Raw genomic sequence first — 20580 nt, 5'->3', positions numbered from 1 at the left:
CTGCGGTGAAGCGGCATGATGGTTAGTTAGTTAGTTATGTAGTAGTTTTATAATTTCTAATAGGCAATGTTTATTCTAGAAAAGAGAATAATTATTTAATTTTTGATATTTGCATTTAATACGAGATACTTTCTTTTCAGACTGGAAGAATTGCATGTACAAGATGTTGAATTTCTACATGGATGCACAAATCCCACACTGATCGTAATTCACCAAGACCTAAACGGAAGACATATTAAGGTAATACTTTGAATATACATATCGCTCACTCCTTTCAAGAATGTCATAAATAAAAAACTTGATTTTTCAGGAGAACGTTTTTAAAGTTTAAAAAATAATACAATGTATTAAAAATAAATATCAAGCCACTAATTTAACTTTTTACTGTGCAACAGATCTTTTTAGGTAAAACCTGAAGGTTTTTTTCTCCATTTGAAAAATATTTAGTATATTAAAAAAAAATAATAAAACAATACCTTTTTTACAAAATGTAAAAACAACACTTTCTGCCCTGTAGCGGGTAAATATTAAGTTAAAAATATGCTTCTTTTGCTGGGATATGATACATTTTCTGGGTATTCCGAAAACATGCAAATTGACGAATTTTGATTTATGACGTTCTCGAAAGTAGTGAGCGATATATATATGGGTACAAAAGAGTGAAAATTATTTATTGTTCTACGTCGTTACAACCGTGTGGCAACGTGCCCAATATGATTTACATATGTATTTTATTCCAGACACATGAGATTGGCCTGCGAGATAAGGAGTTTGTGAAAATTCCTTGGAAACAAGATAATGTGGAAACTGAAGCGAGCATACTTATTCCTGTGCCGAGACCATTTGGTAATTTATTTGATTCTACATTCGGTTCTTAATTTTGTTTTTTATACTCAAAATATAATTTTATTCAGCTTGAGATATAAATTTTTTAAATGTATCCATATCGTAGTCGTACAGGTGAAAGTGACCAACTAACAAAACGTAAAATGTTCAGGAGGGCCATTTAAATCACTTTTGCTAGGCAAGAAAATAATCATCAATGCAGTTAGTCATTTTTATCAAGTCAATATATTATACTTCCAAGTTTAATATCGCTTTGGGATTTTTCAGGGCAGTATTAAGCTAGTAAGATATCAAATAGTCAAAAGTCAAGTTTTTATTAGAAAATGCACTTAGTCACTTTCTCCTGTATGACTACGATATGCTTTTTACATTTTTCATCTATTTGTTTGTCAACTTGCATTTTATATAGGTACTAATTTATGTTTCAGTTCATAAATATGTAAGACACACACACACTTTAAATCGAGTATCAAATTTCTAAAGCTGTTGTGTGTATTAAGAATTGTATTTATGTTACTTTATGCTTACCTTTCTTACAGTTCTTACTTATTAAAAAAAAAAAACATACTCTGCATTTTTTCAGAACGCTTTTTTTGGAACGGAGACTGGCATATAATGCAGAACTAGCATATAATGCAGAACTAGCATATAGCTTATGTTAGGGGTTGTTTATTATTTTCTTCTCCTGTATGCGTATGTTTATTTTTTCAATTACTTTTTTTTTGGTTTCCAGGGGGAGCTATTGTAATTGGCCAGGAATCAATAGTTTATCATGATGGCCAAAGTTATGTTGCTGTAGCACCTCCGCAGATAAAGGTACTAAATATTGTTTGTTATGTATTCATTACGATTCTTCTTTTAACGGTTCATTAGACACATTCACATACAGAATAATCACGCTTCTGTCAATGTTAACGTTACTCGTTTAATAAATCAGTTTATTTCGCTGGTGAATTTTGTTGAGAATTGTCTTCTTGAAGGTGATTATTTCCGCAGGAATTTTTAATTTAAGGTATGCTGTAGATTTCCATAGTACTAAGTCACCGGCTGCTTCCGGAATGAAAATTGTAATACATCCGTGTGGCTTAATCAGGTGATTTTGGTATTGTGGCAACCCACACATCTACTATGGCAACTCGAATCGAGTAAATAACCGAACACCCTACGGAGCCCGCAACGAGCGGAAACTAGCCCGTCACATTTCGTCACCTCCTGTCCTCCGATCGACACGTATTTCAACTGTTCTCATATTAGAATCACGCGATTATTCTTAAATATTTCTTGATTGTAATTTTATAGAACTGAATAAATTTGTGTTAAAAGTAATCCGCTTTCATCTTGCTTCCCTTCTGTTAAATTAAATTGGTATTCAACTAGAAACCATAGTATCTTGGCGGTGACAGTTTTGTATGTAAAAATATGGCGAAATTGAGCGCTCTATATATAAACGGTTTATATCATATATAAAGGGTCTCAAGCATTAGTTGTGGTCGATTGTAAAATTGGTTGTGAAGTATTAGTTTGTCTCTAATTAAATTTTACCGTAGTTGAGTGGCTTTAAAAAAATCTGTCTTAAAAATAAACAACCACTTTGAAATTAGGAATCATGGGATTATTGAACAAAAAGTGTCCTATCTGGGACATGTGCTCAGAGGAAAAAGTACAAGCTACTGCAACTGATAATCAATGGTAAGATTGAAGGTCGAAGAGATGTCGGAAGAAGGCCGATCTCCAGCTCCATAATATACACAAGTGGATGGTACAGAATATTGAGGAGGTGTTTCAGACTGCCCAAAATAGGGACACTTTCTCACAAGTGATAGTCAACGTCAGGGGGACCCGACACGACACGTAAAAAAGAACAAAAAATACAACAGAATCATTAAAAGACATGAATATTTATAGGTTATCAATAAATATTAGAGAGTACAAAATTTATTAATCTTCTTCTTCTTCTTCTTTTTCTAGATCCTAAGGATCTGTTTGTGCCTCTGCTTGTAGCTCTTGGGATGTTGACTCCCAGCTGTCTTTCCACCTTTTTGGAGGTCTGCCTGGGGATCTGCGTCCTTCAGGGATTCCTTGAAGGGCGATACATGGAAGTCTGTCATCTGACATTCTGTTTACATGATCATTCCAGTATCGCCTTCGTTGTCGTCCCCACCTCACGATATCCTCCATCTTACACATGCTCCGGATGTCGGTATTTCTTACTCGGTCTCGTAATGTGTTTCCGGTTATGGATCGGAGAGTCTTCATCTCGGAGGTTCGAAGTCGAGATTTTGTTCTAGAAGTATCTGCTCTTGCCTCAATCCCATAAGTGGCTATTGGTCGAACGCATGTTTTGTATTATAACTCTAAATTGATTAATAATAATAATAAAACCCTTATCCGCACACCATTGGTGCATAGGGCACTGCGTCATATAAACACGGTGTTATCTTGATCGTTTACACACGAAGGAAAGGTGATCAGCCCTCCGCTTCAGGTACCAGTCCAGGGTAATATTGAATAAATATTAGAGTGAAAAAAATCACTTTATTTTATTTTATTTGACCCCCCCCTGGGAATCGAACCCGGGACCTTCAGAACGGTAGCCGAGCGTGCTGACCATTACACTACGGAGGCGGACCATTATAGGTTATCAATAAATATTAGAGCGCACAAAATTGATTGATGATAATTCTAAATTCTTAAGTATTACATATGTTGTGTGTTACCTTTTATGTTGATGGTGAATAAGTGAAACTTTTCAGACGAGCACAATAAGCTGCTACTGCAAGGTAGATGCCGTGGGACTGCGCTACCTGCTGGGAGACATGGCAGGGAGATTGTTCATGCTCTTCTTGGAGATCACCGACCGATCCGATGGAACCCAAGGAGTCAAAGATCTCAAGGTGGAACTTCTGGGTGAGTCATAGCAGCTCCTAGCAGCTTCCTCAATACATATTGGCGTTAATATCTTCTTCTTGCATGTTCGCTCCCTAGGTGGAGCATATGGCCAACACGAGACGTCTCCGAGTCACTCTGTCACGCGCCATCTCCTTGGCTTCCTCCCAGGCCAGTCCGGCGTCTCGAAGTTCCGCTGAGTATAGTCGGTGAATAGTTGTCAGTGGCCTTCCGGGGCGCCGGAATCCTCGGGGTTGGAAGAAGAGACATGAGGGGTTGATGCTCTCGGGTGGCATTCTAAGGACATGTCCCAACCATGTCCACCTTCTCCTCTTCAGGACTTCCAGTATGAGGGGCTGTTGAGTTCATCTCCTCACATCGTCATTCCTGACGAAGTCATGCCACTTTATACCCAGTATTCGCCTCAGGCACCTATTTTCAAAACTTGCTAGTTTCTTGCTTTGGGCTTTGGTGAGGTGCCACGACTCGCATCCGTACAGCAACAGTGTTAGGATGCAGGCATAAAAGAGACGACACTAATATCTAATATCTAGCCATCCTGCAAGTTGATGACCCACATTCCTGCGTTTAGTTTTTTAGTCACTTTTTTGATCAGCCCTCCACTCCCATTATCTCTGTGCAATTACACATGCTATTTTATGAACTATTGTACATCTCCTTATCTCCACATGTCTGATTTATTCTCGGATAGATGGGCTTAGCATGATGCATTCCATCATCATCTGCCGCTATTGGAATATAAGGCAACTGACTATTTTCTTAGTAACTAATCAATTTCGGATTTTAATTCATAATTATTTAAAGAAAAACTAAGTTATTTTATTTTATTTGATTTATTTGTGGTTGACAAACAATGAAAAACATATTATGTACAATAAATGAAATACAGTGCAATACAAATTGTTTGAATATTTTTCATCGATTAGATGAGAACACAACAAGCTTACAGAAACATTAAAGGTGCAGGTTAAATACATATATAAAGAATAGAAATTTGCTTGTAAAAAAAGGGTAATAACAATTAAAAGTAATGAAATAAAAAAAATATAAAATAAAAATATGTGAGAATAAAAACCTTCAAGTTACATTTTTGACATCTTAACATAGATGAGAAGAATATGGAAGTCTGGTTACTTACAGGGGTTATGACCTGTCATAGGCTGGTTAAGTGATCACTTTACAAATGTAATGCATTCACCATTCTACCCATGATTGACAACCACACTGCTCAAAATTTTGGAACTCCTACATATATCATTAATCTCATGACATTAATCTGTATGTGTGAGTTCACTAAAGCCGCCTTAAAGTTGCCTCATATATCCATGATACGTAGATATCCATATTGTATAATTCATAGTTAGATTATAAGTCGCTAAGGTATTTGTAAAAAAAATTGTTTTAATATTGCGTTGTTCCAGGTGAAATTCCGATACCGGAATGCATGACTTATCTGGACAACGGAGTGGTGTTTGTGGGGTCCCGCGTGGGAGACTCGGCGCTGGTGCGGCTTAGTGCGGCGCGCGAGGACGGGGGCCAGTACGTGCACGTCATGGAGTCCTTCACCAACCTGGCGCCCATCGTGGACATGTGCATAGTCGACCTGGAGAGGCAGGGCCAGGGACAGCTGATCACCTGCTCTGGTAAGTACCTACCGCGTCCGTGAATACTTCGATTTGGTCAGTCGTTCAACAGTCGAGGACTCGGTTGCTGGCAACAGCATAAGGCTAACTTAAACGGAGTCAGTCATATTTGATTTTATCCAACTCCTTATCATGAAAAATGCCATAGTTTGAAAATGCTATACTAAGCGAAATAATTGTCACAAAATGGATTTTTGTGTGTGTTTTTTTTTTTTTTTTACAATAAAATACAACTTAGTAGACTCAAAAAATCAGTGTTTTATTTAACATTTAATACATAAATTAAAATGGAGTTCTACAAATTGAACGCCAAATCTATATTATCATTCGTTTACTTTGTGTAATTGTACCACTTTAAAAAATACTGCTACATGACTACCTGTTTCGGAATATGTAATCGTTTCATCAATGTACTGAAAAATGTATCTGAAAAAAGGTTAAAATTCAGGAGGAGATTCGAGTGTTGAGTGTTTCAGTCTTATTAAGAAATTTGAATCGAAAATGTAACAAACAACATTAATTCCATCTGATCTATGTTGAGATTATGCCATCAACAAAAACACAATATGTATATGGATACGAAATTGAAAAAAATATACATGTAATACAAAATTAATAATTTAGATTGATGCCAAACACCTTGGAATCAAATTTTGAAAATTGATTTTTTATTCTCCATTACCGACTCTTAGAAAGGAAACGTCAAATATGGAAATCCTTCATTAGGCTGCTCTAGTACTGCCTAGTTTATTACTCTGAATATACACTGCCTTTCAACGAAAGGCAAAAAATCACCCTGTCTTCATTTTTAAATGATCACTATCTATTTTAGGTGCATTCAAGACAGGTTCTCTTCGCATCATCAGGAACGGCATTGGTATTCAGGAGCACGCGTCTATCGACCTTCCTGGAATAAAGGGAATGTGGGCCCTCACTCTCACTGAAGGTTCCCCATACCATGACACACTGGTGTTGGCATTTGTGGGACAGACAAGGTAACACCACTTTTTTTCATCTGTTTTTTTAGTAATTTTCTTCTTCTTCTTGTTCTTCTTCTTCTTTAATTAGGACTGTGTTGGTATTATTCTCCGGTCCGCTCTTGGGAGGTGAAAGACCAGCTGTCTCTCCATCGTTTAGGTGGTCTTCCTGGGGGCCTGTTACCTCTTATGCTGCTGTCTGCTGCTATTCCCACCACTCAATCCGAACTTGCTCTTCCCACATTATTTCTCCAGAAACGTCTTCTTACTATTCCCCATCGCACAACATCTTCGACATCGCATATTTTTCTTATTTCAGAGTTTCTTACTCTGTCGCGAAGTGTTAAGCCTGCAATGGGTCATAGAGTTTTCATTTTGGTGGTTCTAAGGAGGCTTTTAAGAAGGCTTTTATTAGTAATTTTCTATTCTATAAAATTGTTCAGTAATTTTTTGTAATGTTTTTAAGGCTCGATTATTATTTTTAGGGTTCTTACCTTAAATGGAGAAGAAGTGGAGGAAACGGAAATTGGCGGCTTTTTGTCAGATCATCAAACTTTCTACACTGGAAACGTGTGTCACAATCAACTAATTCAGGTAATAATTTTGTAATTTATTCCAAACCCTTAAGGAATTCTGAGTCAGCTGTAAAGCACAAGACCCTTGCACTAAGCCACTCCAATAAGACTGCTTATATTATATTTTATAGCACGTTGGATGTTGCCAGTAAGTTTTTTATATTGCCAGTGTAAAATGTTATGGCTGTCGAATTTTTTTTAAATTTCATGATGTAGGTCTTTGTGTATTTTCTTAATCTATGTATATTATTATCTATGGTGACGAATAAGTTTAATTTTTTGTTGATATTTGTGTTCTTATTACATACACAAATATTTAAATTTCATACTTTTTTTCACAAATATTCCGATACAAATGACACAAATCATCATTATTTGGTGTTATCTTTAGGAAAGTTAAAATTGGTTGCAGACTTATCTAATTTCTACTCGTTTTGACAGACGTAATACTTATATTATTTGTTGATTCTGCATTAAGTTTGTGGAATGACATGTTGATTACTATAAAAAAAAATTAATCACTTCTATAATAGCACTTATTGAGTTTTATTTAAATACTTGCGTTGGTTCAGGTGACGGACGTGGGAGTCCGGCTGATGTGGCGCGGGCCCGAGGGCTGGCAGCTGCGCGGGGAGTGGCGCCCGGTGCGCTCTGTGTCCGTCGTGGCCTGCGCCCCCCGCCAGGTGGTCTGCGCCGCCGGCCCGCACCTCTACTACATCGAGATCGGCGAGGGCGAACTCATCGAGAAGAAGTGAGTGAACCTTGACCTTATATTGTGTCAGGTTGTGGTCCCGTTGTCAGAGTTTCTTCGTTCGAACCTACTCTGCCATAATTTGATACCTATTTCTAATAATGAGCCGCTTAGGCTCACAGAAATACTATGAAATTGAAGTATTTTTGTAAATAATAAAAAATACATAAAAAAACTCTTAAAATATATATATATAAATATATATATATATAAATATATATATATATAAATATATATATATAAATATATATATATATAAATATATATATATATAAATATATATATATATATATATATATATATATATATATATATATATATATATATATATATATATATATATATATATATATATATATATATATTATATATATATATATATATATGTATATATATATATATATATGTATATATATATATATGTATATATATATATATATATATATATATATATATATATATATATATAATATATATATATATATATATATATATATATATATATATATATATATATATATATATATATATATATATTTTATTTATTAATTCAGCATTCTTTTACAAAAAGTCTTATTCCTTGATCCCCCCTACCAACCTCTAAATCGCTGGTTAAATGCCAAAGGGCCACAACTCAACAAAAAAACTTATTCCAAAAAAATATCTAAATTGTCAACATTTACCTATTTGGTTCCTGTGTATTTACACGAGTCTTCTGTTCTGGCAGGCACGTGTGCATGGAGGAGGAAGTGGCGTGCATGGACCTGAGCCCCCCGGACGAGGAGTCCGGGCTGGCGCGCCTCGTGGGCGTGGGGCTGTGGACCAACATCTCGGTGCAGGTGCTCAGTCTGCCTGACCTCGATCACACCCACACTGAAAAGCTGACGGGAGGTAAGCAGTTATAGATTTGTCGAGTGTGTGAATGCTTTGGGTCAGTTAAGTTTTTTATTTTTTTATTAAAAGTTTTATGTATTAAATGTTAAAATCAAACACTGATTTTTAGAGCCTACTTAATTGTATTTTATTGTTAAAAACACATCAAAATACAATTTGTGACAATTGTTTCGCCTTGTTATGACATTTTCAAAAGAAATTAGGTTGAAAATGCCATAACAAGGCAAAACAATGGTCACCAATTTTACTTTTGTGTTTTTAACACATTGACTGCCAACTACGAGATAACTCGAGATTGCGTTCTTTGCTATTTTTAACTCGAGATTGCGTTCTTTGCTATTTTTACATTGTTACCTACCTATGACCCATCCCGGGTTGAAGAAGTTGATGCATCAATGAACGTCAAACTTCTGTGTTCGGGTGCAGATAGTTAAATATTTAAAAAAAAATTGTCTCCAGCAAATTACTGAAGATATTAAAGATCTTTTCAATTCTTCTTCCTTGCTCCATCCCAACTTATCGTCTTTGTAGACTTTGTTAGGGTCAGTTCTCTTCATCCTTAGGTTGCAGGTCCTTCTATGATATACAATGTCACCTAGGTCATGCCTTCGAATCATGTTATCTTTCTGTGGCATTCGTGAATTTTTCGATTTTCCTCTAGATGTCTTTTGAGAAAGATCCATGGCGATTGCCTGGTTTACAATATGTTTATGTTTTTTATGTCCTATGATCCCATACCATCTCAATTGCCTTTCCTCCACCTTGCTATTGATATCAGTTACACCCAAACATCTTTCCAATTATTAATGTCAAATCTATTTACAGACATAATCCCTCGATCTCTGCTGATCTGCGTGCTGGAGGGGTGCTGCTACCTGCTATGCGCTCTCGGAGACGGCTCCATGTTCTACTTCACGCTCAACCTGAAGAGCGGGATTCTCTCCCAAAAGAAAAAGGTCACCCTCGGCACCCAGCCCACCGTACTAAGGACATTCAGGTAATATTTTATTCTTTTTAATATACTTTGATATCATCAAGAAAAGATGACATTTTAAATATCCTCAGACATCTTTTACAGAGAAAAACTTAACCTATTAAAATAATCAAACTTGCATTTTAATTGAGTAAAAAAAAAGACATTTTCACACTGAAATGATTCCCTGATATCTATTTTATTAGGCTTTATTTAAATCTCAAAAAAATCTCTGTCCTTTAACCTTTCCATGCATACTGCCCCAACCGTGAACCGTAAAATATCAGGTCAAATAGCGTGTGGCCCACATTTGGGGCATAGTGATCGTTTCTCGAATATTTCCAGATTATGTCGGGATTTGGGCTACCAATGCCATCTTTTGATGATATAACGCAATCAAATCATTTATTGGCTAGTTGCATGTTTAACCGACTGAACAAACGATGTTTTAAAAAATCATTAATATCTTACGGTTAACCTTTCCCTTGTGGTGCACTCTACTAAAAGGAGATCGGCGGAAACAGTATCAAGCCGTGTGCGCGTGTACGCAAGGCACGGTATGTACGCACACACTGAGAAATATATTGGTGATTCTATATCCGAATTTTATACAAATTATTTATTTCCGTCGCTGCAAATGAATAACTTTATATTATTTACGTAATACGTAATTGTATAACGGAGGAACACAAAAATTCTGAGCCCTTATCCATTTTATTTTATATCGATATTCGTATTATTAGAGTCGAAGTGTAGTTAATAATAGGAAGGAATGGTTAAAAAGTGCCACATAAACAGTGATTTTAGACCTTATTGTATATTTCTTATTCCTGATGTGTTTATTCCAGATCTCTGTGGACCACCAACGTGTTTGCGTGTTCCGACCGACCCACTGTAATATACTCCTCCAACCACAAGCTAGTATTCTCCAATGTAAACCTCAAGGAAGTTGCTCACATGTGCTCACTCAACGCTCAAGCCTACCCCGACAGGTATGTTGTTACTCTTACTCAATATTTCCCTTGTTTAATTTTTTTATTTACAAGGTCAAAGGTTCTTGCATCCCTTATGTCACCGCGACCATATCAGGTCTATTGTGACCTCCCTCTGCGTCATAGCTCACTCTCAAGACCTCCGTAAGTCATGTAGCTCAAGACCTGTCTTGGGGGTAAGAGCTTCGCCTTCTCGGAGTCTAGTAGTGCTAATGTGTAAAGGCAACTAGCGGTAACTCAAACTGCGGCTTTTTGGCATAAAATGACTCAAAGCATTCTTATAACTGGCCTCTATCATATACAATCACAGATTTTACTCTATCTCTTTCCTTTACCAAGATTCTCATTATCCAAATAGCCGCAAAATTATATTAATTTGATACATGTTTTGCCAAAAAGTATCATTTTAAGTTAACTATAAACTTGTTTATCTCATAACTACTGCTTTAAACTTGCGGCTATTTGCCTTTGCACATTAGAGTGGTCCTCCGTGGATGTTACTTCAGCTGCGAGCGAGTGGGTCACAATTATAGAGAATGTGGATGGGTGTTTTGTTATTCTCCATACAAAATCTGCAGACTGGGGAATCATGTAGTCCAATTTTTGACATGTGTTTCCTCAGCCTGCAGTGTCCTGTCAAGGTCTTGGTTAAGATCCTTATTTATTTATTTGTTGTTATTAATTACTTTTATCTTAATTTTATGTAAAAAAAATAATAAATTGTTTCAGTCTGGCTCTTGCAACAGACAGTACGGTGACTATCGGTACCATTGATGAGATACAGAAGCTGCACATCAGGACTGTTCCTCTCGGGGAGTCACCGAGGAGAATCACTTACCAGGAAGCAACTCAGGTTTGTGAATAAAAACGTTGCAAAACACAAATTCACTCTGTTAGTTCAAAAGTGCACTCTTCATTTATTGTACATAACGATGGCCCAGATTTGTTTTACCATTTAATAAATTGTTCTTTCCAATAACCAAACAACAAATAAAATACGAAATTTGCATTATATTCCATGTGCTATGTTGCCGTAAACTTTTAGGTTAAGCCCAAGTATTAGTTTAGTCGCAACTTTATTTTCTCTAAATCCAGGTAACATTTTACGTAAATTATTTTTTTCTTAATACATCGTATTTGCATTGAAAAAATTAGTTTTTCTTCGAAATAACTACATGGATTTGAAAAGCAAAGAGTTATTGAAAGGCGAGGAGTTAAAAAAAGATATATAAAAATATTTTTTCCATGTATATTAAATAAAAAATATCCAATACATATTTTTTGAAAAAATTGAACGTGAGCACACGACCAGCCCTGCGCGTGGCTGTACGCATTCTGATTTGCTTGAGAACGCTTGAGACAAGCTTGAGATCTAAGCCTTAATTTTTTTTGTCCGACCTTTATCCACACCAAATGGTGCGTAGGGAACTGCATCACACTGATACATTGTTAATTCGATTCCATATTTGCTAACATATTTATCGCACTTGGTTTGAAGGACATTTTTTTTATTTCAATGTATTTTCTTTTATCTCAACAAATAATAAAATGTCTTAATGTTGAAATGAAAAAATAATGTAATAGACTTACTAAATTGCATTTTTTTGGTTGTAGACATTTGGTGTGATCACATTGCGCCTGGATGTGCTGGACGGTGGCGGAGGCGCCAGCGTCGCCCGGCCGTCTGCCTCCACCCTGAGTGCCTCCTCCTCGGGCAGCTCGGGGCTCGTGCCCCCGTGCCCCAAGGCGCTGCAGGCCGGCACGGAGCAGGAGGTGCACAATCTGCTCATCATCGACCACCACACCTTCGAAGGTAACCTCTCCCTCACGCTGGGCCTGCATCTCAAGCACTAGTGCAAGCACAATGCCTCAATTCAGATGCGCCAGCATTGTGATACACCCCGCCAGCTCGGCTGTCCAAACTCAAAACACAGTAAGGGACATTTTTTTGTAGTACGTTTTTTTTGCATTTTTGGACTATGTAGGTTCTACCATACTTAGTCCAAAAATGCAAAAATACGTACTACAAAAAAAATCCCTTACTGTGTTTTAAGTTTGGACAGCCGAGCTGTGTTAAGCAGCCTTTATTTTATGCATTATTTTTTGACATCTCAACATAGATGAAGAAGAATATGGAAGTTTGGGGATTTACAGGGCTTATGACCGTCTTAAGCTTGGTTAAGTGATCACTTTACACACCTGTAACATTCACCAATTCTACCCATGATTGACAACCATACTACTCAAATTCTTGAAACTTCTAGATATATTGTTCAAACTCGTAACACAGTATGCGCGAGTTCACAATAGCCATCTATGGTGGGATGAGGAAAGCTTTATTAAGCAGAGACTCTTTCCATCATATGTGATGGCCTTTATTTTATACTGATTATGGACTTCTATAGTATTGGACACCCAATGTTGAAAAATTGTCATTGAACAAGATGGTTTTTAAACCATTGACTGATGAGTTTTGATGAAGAAGTTTTTTATTTTATTTCTGATAATGAAATAATGCATTATTGCAAGACATTAAAAAACAATATTTTCCAGTTTTTATGAATTTTATGTTTTTGCTGAATGTTTAAACTAAGATAATTTTTAACTACTTTTAAAACTTATCTTAGTTACAAAAAGGATTTCCATCTAGTATTTCATTTTCAAAATAAAATATTTTATTTATTATAATCTTATGGGCCATAACAAATTATTGATTCATACTTTTGAATAGGAAATATTCCGAAATAATACCGATATAGTCCTCTACAGCCTATACACAAAGAGCCACCCTGTGAGAATACATTTAATTACCTCATAAAATAATACAATAAAATCAGTTTGAGCTATTTCTTCACCAGTATGCCAAAGCCATTTTTGCCAAATGCATTTTTTGCAAATCGAGCAGAGTTAAGCAGGTGTATATGAATTTTCCGTAGTGTAATGGTCAGCACGCTCGGCTACCGTTCTGGAGGTCCCGGGTTCGATTCCCAGGGGGGGGTCAAATAAATATAAGTGATTTTTTCACTCTAATATTTATTTAATAATACCCTGGACTGGTACATGAAGCGGAGGGCTGATCACCTTTCCTTCATATGTAAACGATCAAGATAACACTGCATTTATATGAAGCAGTGCCCTATGCACCATTGGGGTGCGGTAAGGGTTTTATATTATATTTTATATATGAATTTTTGTAATATTGAAAATAACTGTATAATTTATTCTGTAGTTCTCCACTCTCACCAACTAATGCCCAGCGAGTACGCCATGTCCCTGGTGTCCTGTAAGCTGGGAGATGATCCTAATTATTACTATGCTGTGGGAACAGCCATGATCAATCCTGATGAGGCAGAGCCTAAGCAGGTATGTAATACAACCCCCTATAATATGGATAAACTCACTTAGAGTAAAGTCTCACTTCGGGTAATGTGGGTAATGTACAAGTTTCTACTTGCAATGAGTATTCAATTGATTTAGGCCAACTGGTGCAGTAAGCAAAACAATAATCCAGCTTGAAAATGGACCCATCAGATTGTGTGAAAATATTGACCTATTGTTTAAAAACAGCCTCAGCGACGCAGTCACAAGGCGTGCATTGTCATTGATCTCAATGATTTCAGCGCTCATAAAATTTTATGATTGAATTGGAATTCATACAGCATCCAACTAATCCAAAAAAATAAGAATCAAAAATGCCTGAGGACCACATAAAACGCAAAAATTACTGTGAACTAAGGTTGTAAAGTTTCAAACTGGAAAATCACACAGCCAAAGCTTTCTTCAGTCGTTAAATCATATGTATCATGTTAAAGGCTACCTAAATCTACTAAACTGTCATTGTTTCTCCCCCAGTTAACTCCATCAAATTATATATAGATATAAAATTAGTTACATCGCCCAAGGTCCATGTTTGATATTTGTTAATTATCCAATTTTGTCCAAACTTTATCTTATTGGATATAAGCAATAAAAGCGAGTTCTTTATTACTGCGGAATATTATAATTATTTGTTTATTCCAGGGACGTATTCTTTTGTTCCAATGGTCCGAAGGCAGGCTTCTTCAAACAGCCGTTAATGCAATCAAAGGAGCGTGCTATACTTTGGTTGAATTCAACGGGAGACTATTGGCGTGCATTAACAGCACCGTAAGTGAATACAGACATTTCAAAAATAAATAAATATTTTCCATTTCTTGTTTGTTACTTTTGGTTTGTTATTTTTTTAGGTGAGATTATTTGAGTGGACTTCCCAAAAAGAGTTGAGATTGGAGTGTAGTCATTTCAACAACATAATGGCGCTGTACTTAAAGGTCAAGGGAGACTTTATTCTCGTTGGAGACATAATGAGGTCTATGACGCTGTTGCAGTACAAACAGGTAAATAATTCTACAAAAAGAGTTGAGATTGGAGTGTAGTCATTTCAACAACATAATGGCGCTGTACTTAAAGGTCAAGGGAGACTTTATTCTCGTTGGAGACATAATGAGGTCTATGACGCTGTTGCAGTACAAACAGGTAAATAATTCTACAAAAAGAGTTGAGATTGGAGTGTAGTCATTTCAACAACATAATGGCGCTGTACTTAAAGGTCAAGGGAGACTTTATTCTCGTTGGAGACATAATGAGGTCTATGACGCTGTTGCAGTACAAACAGGTAAATAATTCTACAAAAAGAGTTGAGATTGGAGTGTAGTCATTTCAACAACATAATGGCGCTGTACTTAAAGGTCAAGGGAGACTTTATTCTCGTTGGAGACATAATGAGGTCTATGACGCTGTTGCAGTACAAACAGGTAAATAATTCTACAAAAAGAGTTGAGATTGGAGTGTAGTCATTTCAACAACATAATGGCGCTGTACTTAAAGGTCAAGGGAGACTTTATTCTCGTTGGAGACATAATGAGGTCTATGACGCTGTTGCAGTACAAACAGGTAAATAATTCTACAAAAAGAGTTGAGATTGGAGTGTAGTCATTTCAACAACATAATGGCGCTGTACTTAAAGGTCAAGGGAGACTTTATTCTCGTTGGAGACATAATGAGGTCTATGACGCTGTTGCAGTACAAACAGGTAAATAATTCTACAAAAAGAGTTGAGATTGGAGTGTAGTCATTTCAACAACATAATGGCGCTGTACTTAAAGGTCAAGGGAGACTTTATTCTCGTTGGAGACATAATGAGGTCTATGACGCTGTTGCAGTACAAACAGGTAAATAATTCTACAAAAAGAGTTGAGATTGGAGTGTAGTCATTTCAACAACATAATGGCGCTGTACTTAAAGGTCAAGGGAGACTTTATTCTCGTTGGAGACATAATGAGGTCTATGACGCTGTTGCAGTACAAACAGGTAAATAATTCTACAAAAAGAGTTGAGATTGGAGTGTAGTCATTTCAACAACATAATGGCGCTGTACTTAAAGGTCAAGGGAGACTTTATTCTCGTTGGAGACATAATGAGGTCTATGACGCTGTTGCAGTACAAACAGGTAAAAATTATTCTATGTATTTACATAATCTCCGTCTGACCAGTGTGGAGTCAGTCATTTAGACAGGCACCGTGGCATAGTTGGGAAGCTGGTGACTCAGGTTAAATTCCCGCCAATTCCAAAATAAATTCAAGAAAGATATATTTTCCATTAGTCTGGGTGTTTGTGTCCCTGTCCTTATTATCCTACCTGCAGACAAGTTTATAAAAATACAGGCTTTTTGTATATTTTTTGTTTTTTATTTATTTAATGAGTTCCATTTTTTTTATACAATTTAAACCAATTCTACATAATACAATCTTATAATTTTAGTTGCGCTGAGCCTCTCCGAAAAATTGTCTGAGCTCTCGTGCTTGGAGAGGGACTTTTAAAAAATATATATTAAAAGCGTTGTTAACTTTGTGGTATGATAATATAAAACACAGAGAGTTGTTAATGATAAAAGTCCGCAGGTATATAGTATAGATGATTGTCGATAATATCACAAATAATATTATCATTTTCAGATGGAAGGAACATTTGAAGAGATAGCCCGCGACTACAGCCCTAATTGGATGACTGCAGTGGAGATCCTAGACGATGATACATTCCTCGGGGCGGAGATCAGTTATAATATATTTGTTTGTCAGAAAGATGGGTGAGTTATCCGATTTTATAAAAAACGTATTGGATTTTTTTAAAAACAATTTATGGATCCAGTATTAATCTTTATCAAATAACTACATCTGTTCAGGGATAGTCAAACGTAGAAATTCATATATTTTTATTTTATTTTCACATACAGAAATTCGCACATCCAAAACTTACATACTAACAAGTCTGCATTTGTCGTATGACTTCTGCTCATATGGATTATCTTAAGGTGAGGACTGACTGGAGAATTTCGTCGTAACGTCGTTCGTGGCGAGCATTCGACTTCGGATGGAGCACTCGGAACGTCGTACTGACTAAACGAATGCTCGCATCGTAACGTGTTACATTACGATGAAATGACTCCGGTCAGTTCCCACCTTTATGTGTAAATGAATCAAATCACAAAATTGTTTAATATGTTGTGCACCATAAGTTGAGGGTAGGGATCAGGTATATGAAGCAAGACTGATGCTTTGATCGTTAATCTCGTAAACACTTTGCTTTTACGCGATTAATGATCAAGCTAGTGAGCAATATGCCTTTGGGTGCGGAGGAGTGCCAGAAGGAAAAAGAAGATCTTTTATTAATCAAGTATTATTGGGTGCGGAAGAGTGCCAGAAGGAGAAAGAAGATCTTTTATTAATCAAGTATTATTGGGTGCGGTTTGCAGTGCCGCAACCTCAGACGAGGAGCGGCAGCAGATGAGCGAGATGGGTGCCTTCCACATCGGCGATATGATCAACGTTTTCAGACACGGTTCTCTGGTCATGCATCACTCTTCCGCCGACACCACGGCGCCCACCACCAACTCCGTACTCTTTGCCACCGTGTCAGGGGCCATCGGTAAATACCTCACTCACGTTTCTAATACATATTCTATATTTTGAAGATTACAAAAAAAAAAGGAGTACATAAGAAGCTCTTAGGATGCTAAAGTAATCGAATTAAAATACATATTTGGGGGATTTTTAGCCCCCTGTTAGGCTAGGTTAAAAATTCAATGATACTGTGAAATACTAAATGAAATACAAAATACAACCATGATACACGATTTACACACAACGAAGGTTTGATGATAGTCGCAAGAATTAACAATAAATATGGGAGTCGAACACTGGAATATATCGTTCCGAACATTTTAAATTTGTTGCCGACGGATGTTAGAGGTCAAAATAAAATATGGAACAAAGGCAAATTAAAGGAATGGGTAAATGATCAAGAGTTAATTTTATGAAAATTGTAAAATGTTTATATTCTTAATTTTTCTCTCTTTTTTTTGTGTGTATAAAATATAGGTTAAAATCGTTAAAAACAATAAAAAATTTATTAAAAAAGAGATCCACCGACAAGACACACAAGGTGGCTTGGTGGGTCTCTGCAAAAAAAAATGTTCTAAATATGTAAAAATTACGATTTAAATAAATGTATACAATAAAAAACAAAAATAAATAAATAAATTTTGAATTCAGGACTGGTGGCGCAGATACCTCAGGAGCTGTACGAGTTCCTGCACGCGCTGGAAGAGCGCCTCACGCACACCATCAAGAGTGTGGGCAAGATCCAGCACTCCTTTTGGCGCAGTTTCAACACCGACGTGAAGACAGAAGCTGCCGAGGGCTTCATCGACGGTGACCTCATCGAGAGCTTCCTCGACCTCAACAGAGAGACCATGCTAGAGACGGTGCAAGGACTACAGGTAGGCTCCTAGCTGTGCTTCTCTAAACTCCTCTATCCATATAGCCAAATTTTGATATTTAAAAAAAAATCTTTATTTGAATTCTTTAGCATTTCACAATATACTATTCCTACGAGTACAAAAAATATATAATATTAATACATACAAAAAAAGATCCCACAAAGGCATGGCATGTACATATTTTATGTGCAGGCCATGCCTATAATATAAAATGTGCGTAAATAATATGAAAAGCGTTCATTTGGGCGTGCTTTGTAAGTATACGCGCACGTCGTAACGTGTGTGTTTACTACACCAGCTGCCAGTAGTGCGCAGATTGTCCTACGCGGCGGTCGCGTCGCTACGCCAGCTATTGCAGCCGCAATAGCCTCTTGCAATGTTTTTTTCCCCCTTTTTTAGATAATTACCAGAGCTAACAATACAAAATTGTTATATTTCAACATCAACTATGGTCAATAAAAGCAACATTTAGGAATATTCACGTTTTTCCCGTTTTTAAACCAGGCACAAATATGGTGTACAAAATACATATAACCAGTGCATGCGGAAGTTTTTAGCGCCGTAAGGGAAGGGTTAAAACATCTTAACCATAAAATGTTCTTGTTACAGATGGATGCGGGCAACGGAGTAAAACGGGATGCGACTGTCGATGATTTGATAAAAATTGTAGAAGACCTCACTAGAATACATTAATTTTACATACATTTCTGTGCTAGTTCAATACTGTAACAGCGACAAAAATATTCAAACTTTTTGGTTAGATTTATGTTTTGTACTGACATTTCTTGGTGGAACTGCATTTAATATGATAAAATAACAACTGTATAGTTTTTTCCACATAATTTTTATTTGACCAGCGACCGGGTTTCGTAGTAACCGACATCATCAGATTTTTTGGTGCTTTATTATAAATAAATGTGTTCAAAGCTACAACAAAATGTGTCGGTATCTTATTTTGCACTTTATTGAAATTTGTTTGATGAAATTGTTTATTTATATTCACTTTTAAACATTTAAAGTGGCGTATCCCAAAAGTAGTCATTCCGACTCGTTATCGTATTGAACTAGGACAATGACCTACATATTATATTAACTGTAATCTGTTTTGGTGTCAACATACTTCTATGTTCCTGTTTTAAGTATTGTATTACCAAACCAAAATATGGAGCTTCGATGTTGCGTATCCTTACTGTTTTCGTAAATATACATATTCTTTAACAGAAATGCTGAATTTTATTTTGTAATCCGCATAATCATGTAAACCAATGTTTAAAAAAGTAAGTAAGGTTCTGTAAGTAAGACTCTGGTTATTGTCACTCTTAGGAGTTTGGTTAAAGATTTGCAAGTAAATAATTTATAATATGAATGTAAGTTGTTTTTTGTTGTATAAATGAACGTGTAGTCAACTATTTCTTTGAAAAAATTACAGTATTGTCACCCTAGATATTTTGAAGTACTGAACACTTACCATACAGAATTTAGACTTAATTTTTTATTCTTCAAACCCTCATCCGCACCCCATTGGTGCATAGGGCACTGCATCATATAAACGCAGTGTTATCTTGATCGTTAGCACATCAAGGAAAGGTGATCAGCTCCCCGGTGAGGTACAATACTGTAATTTCTCCGTAATGGTCAGCACACTCGGCTACCATTCTGGAGGTCTCGGGTTCGATTCCCAGCAGGGGGGGTCAAACAAATATAAGTGATTTTTTTAACTCTAATATTTATTCAATATTACCCTGGACTGGTATCTAAGCGGAGAGCTGATCACCTTTCCTTGATGCGTTCTTCAAAATATCTAAAGTGATAATACTATCACTCTACATATTTTGAAGAACTGAACACTTAATTTTTACTGAAACTTAATTTTTTATTCTCTCTCTCTAACACTTATCCGCACCCAATGGTGCATAGGACACTGCATCGTATTAACACAATGTTATCTTTATCAATTATATGAAGGTAAGGTGATCACTCCTGTGCTTCAGGGACCAGTCCAGAGTAATATTAAATAAATTACACTTTAATATTAGTGATTTTATATTCTAATATATTTATATTTATTTATTTTTTATTAGACATGATAAAATAACTTATTTTAATTAAGTAAAAAGCTTAATTTTTTTGATATATTAAATCAATCAATTGTATTGCAAAATAGTCGGAAAATCGGTCCCGAAAATTATGTGCATGTGTTAACTG

General features: G+C 36.2%; 1 protein-coding gene across 1 annotated transcript; it reads left to right on the top strand.

The window, feature by feature from the left end:
* Positions 1–140: 140 nt before the first annotated feature.
* Positions 141–19599, top strand: LOC148301171 (DNA damage-binding protein 1-like; the record flags this gene model as incomplete). The annotated part of the gene is made up of 20 exons (XM_088273714.1): positions 141–240; positions 741–846; positions 1580–1662; positions 3600–3753; positions 5175–5396; positions 6229–6391; positions 6859–6967; positions 7521–7699; positions 8427–8590; positions 9419–9590; positions 10415–10558; positions 11288–11411; positions 12173–12371; positions 13788–13921; positions 14579–14704; positions 14785–14934; positions 16553–16683; positions 17350–17522; positions 18149–18375; positions 18985–19599. Coding segments are annotated over 20 exons (2944 nt in total), but the record flags the coding sequence as incomplete, so codon positions are not given.
* Positions 19600–20580: the final 981 nt, after the last annotated feature.

The sequence above is a fragment of the Brachycentrus maculatus genome, unplaced genomic scaffold (genome assembly GCF_059751285.1).
Source record: "Brachycentrus maculatus isolate JH-2025_06_01 unplaced genomic scaffold, ASM5975128v1 h1tg000598l, whole genome shotgun sequence".
In the NCBI taxonomy this organism is placed as follows: domain Eukaryota; kingdom Metazoa; phylum Arthropoda; class Insecta; order Trichoptera; family Brachycentridae; genus Brachycentrus; species Brachycentrus maculatus.
The sequence above is the reverse complement of the archived record's forward strand: the minus strand, read 5'-3'. Positions and strand labels throughout refer to the sequence as shown.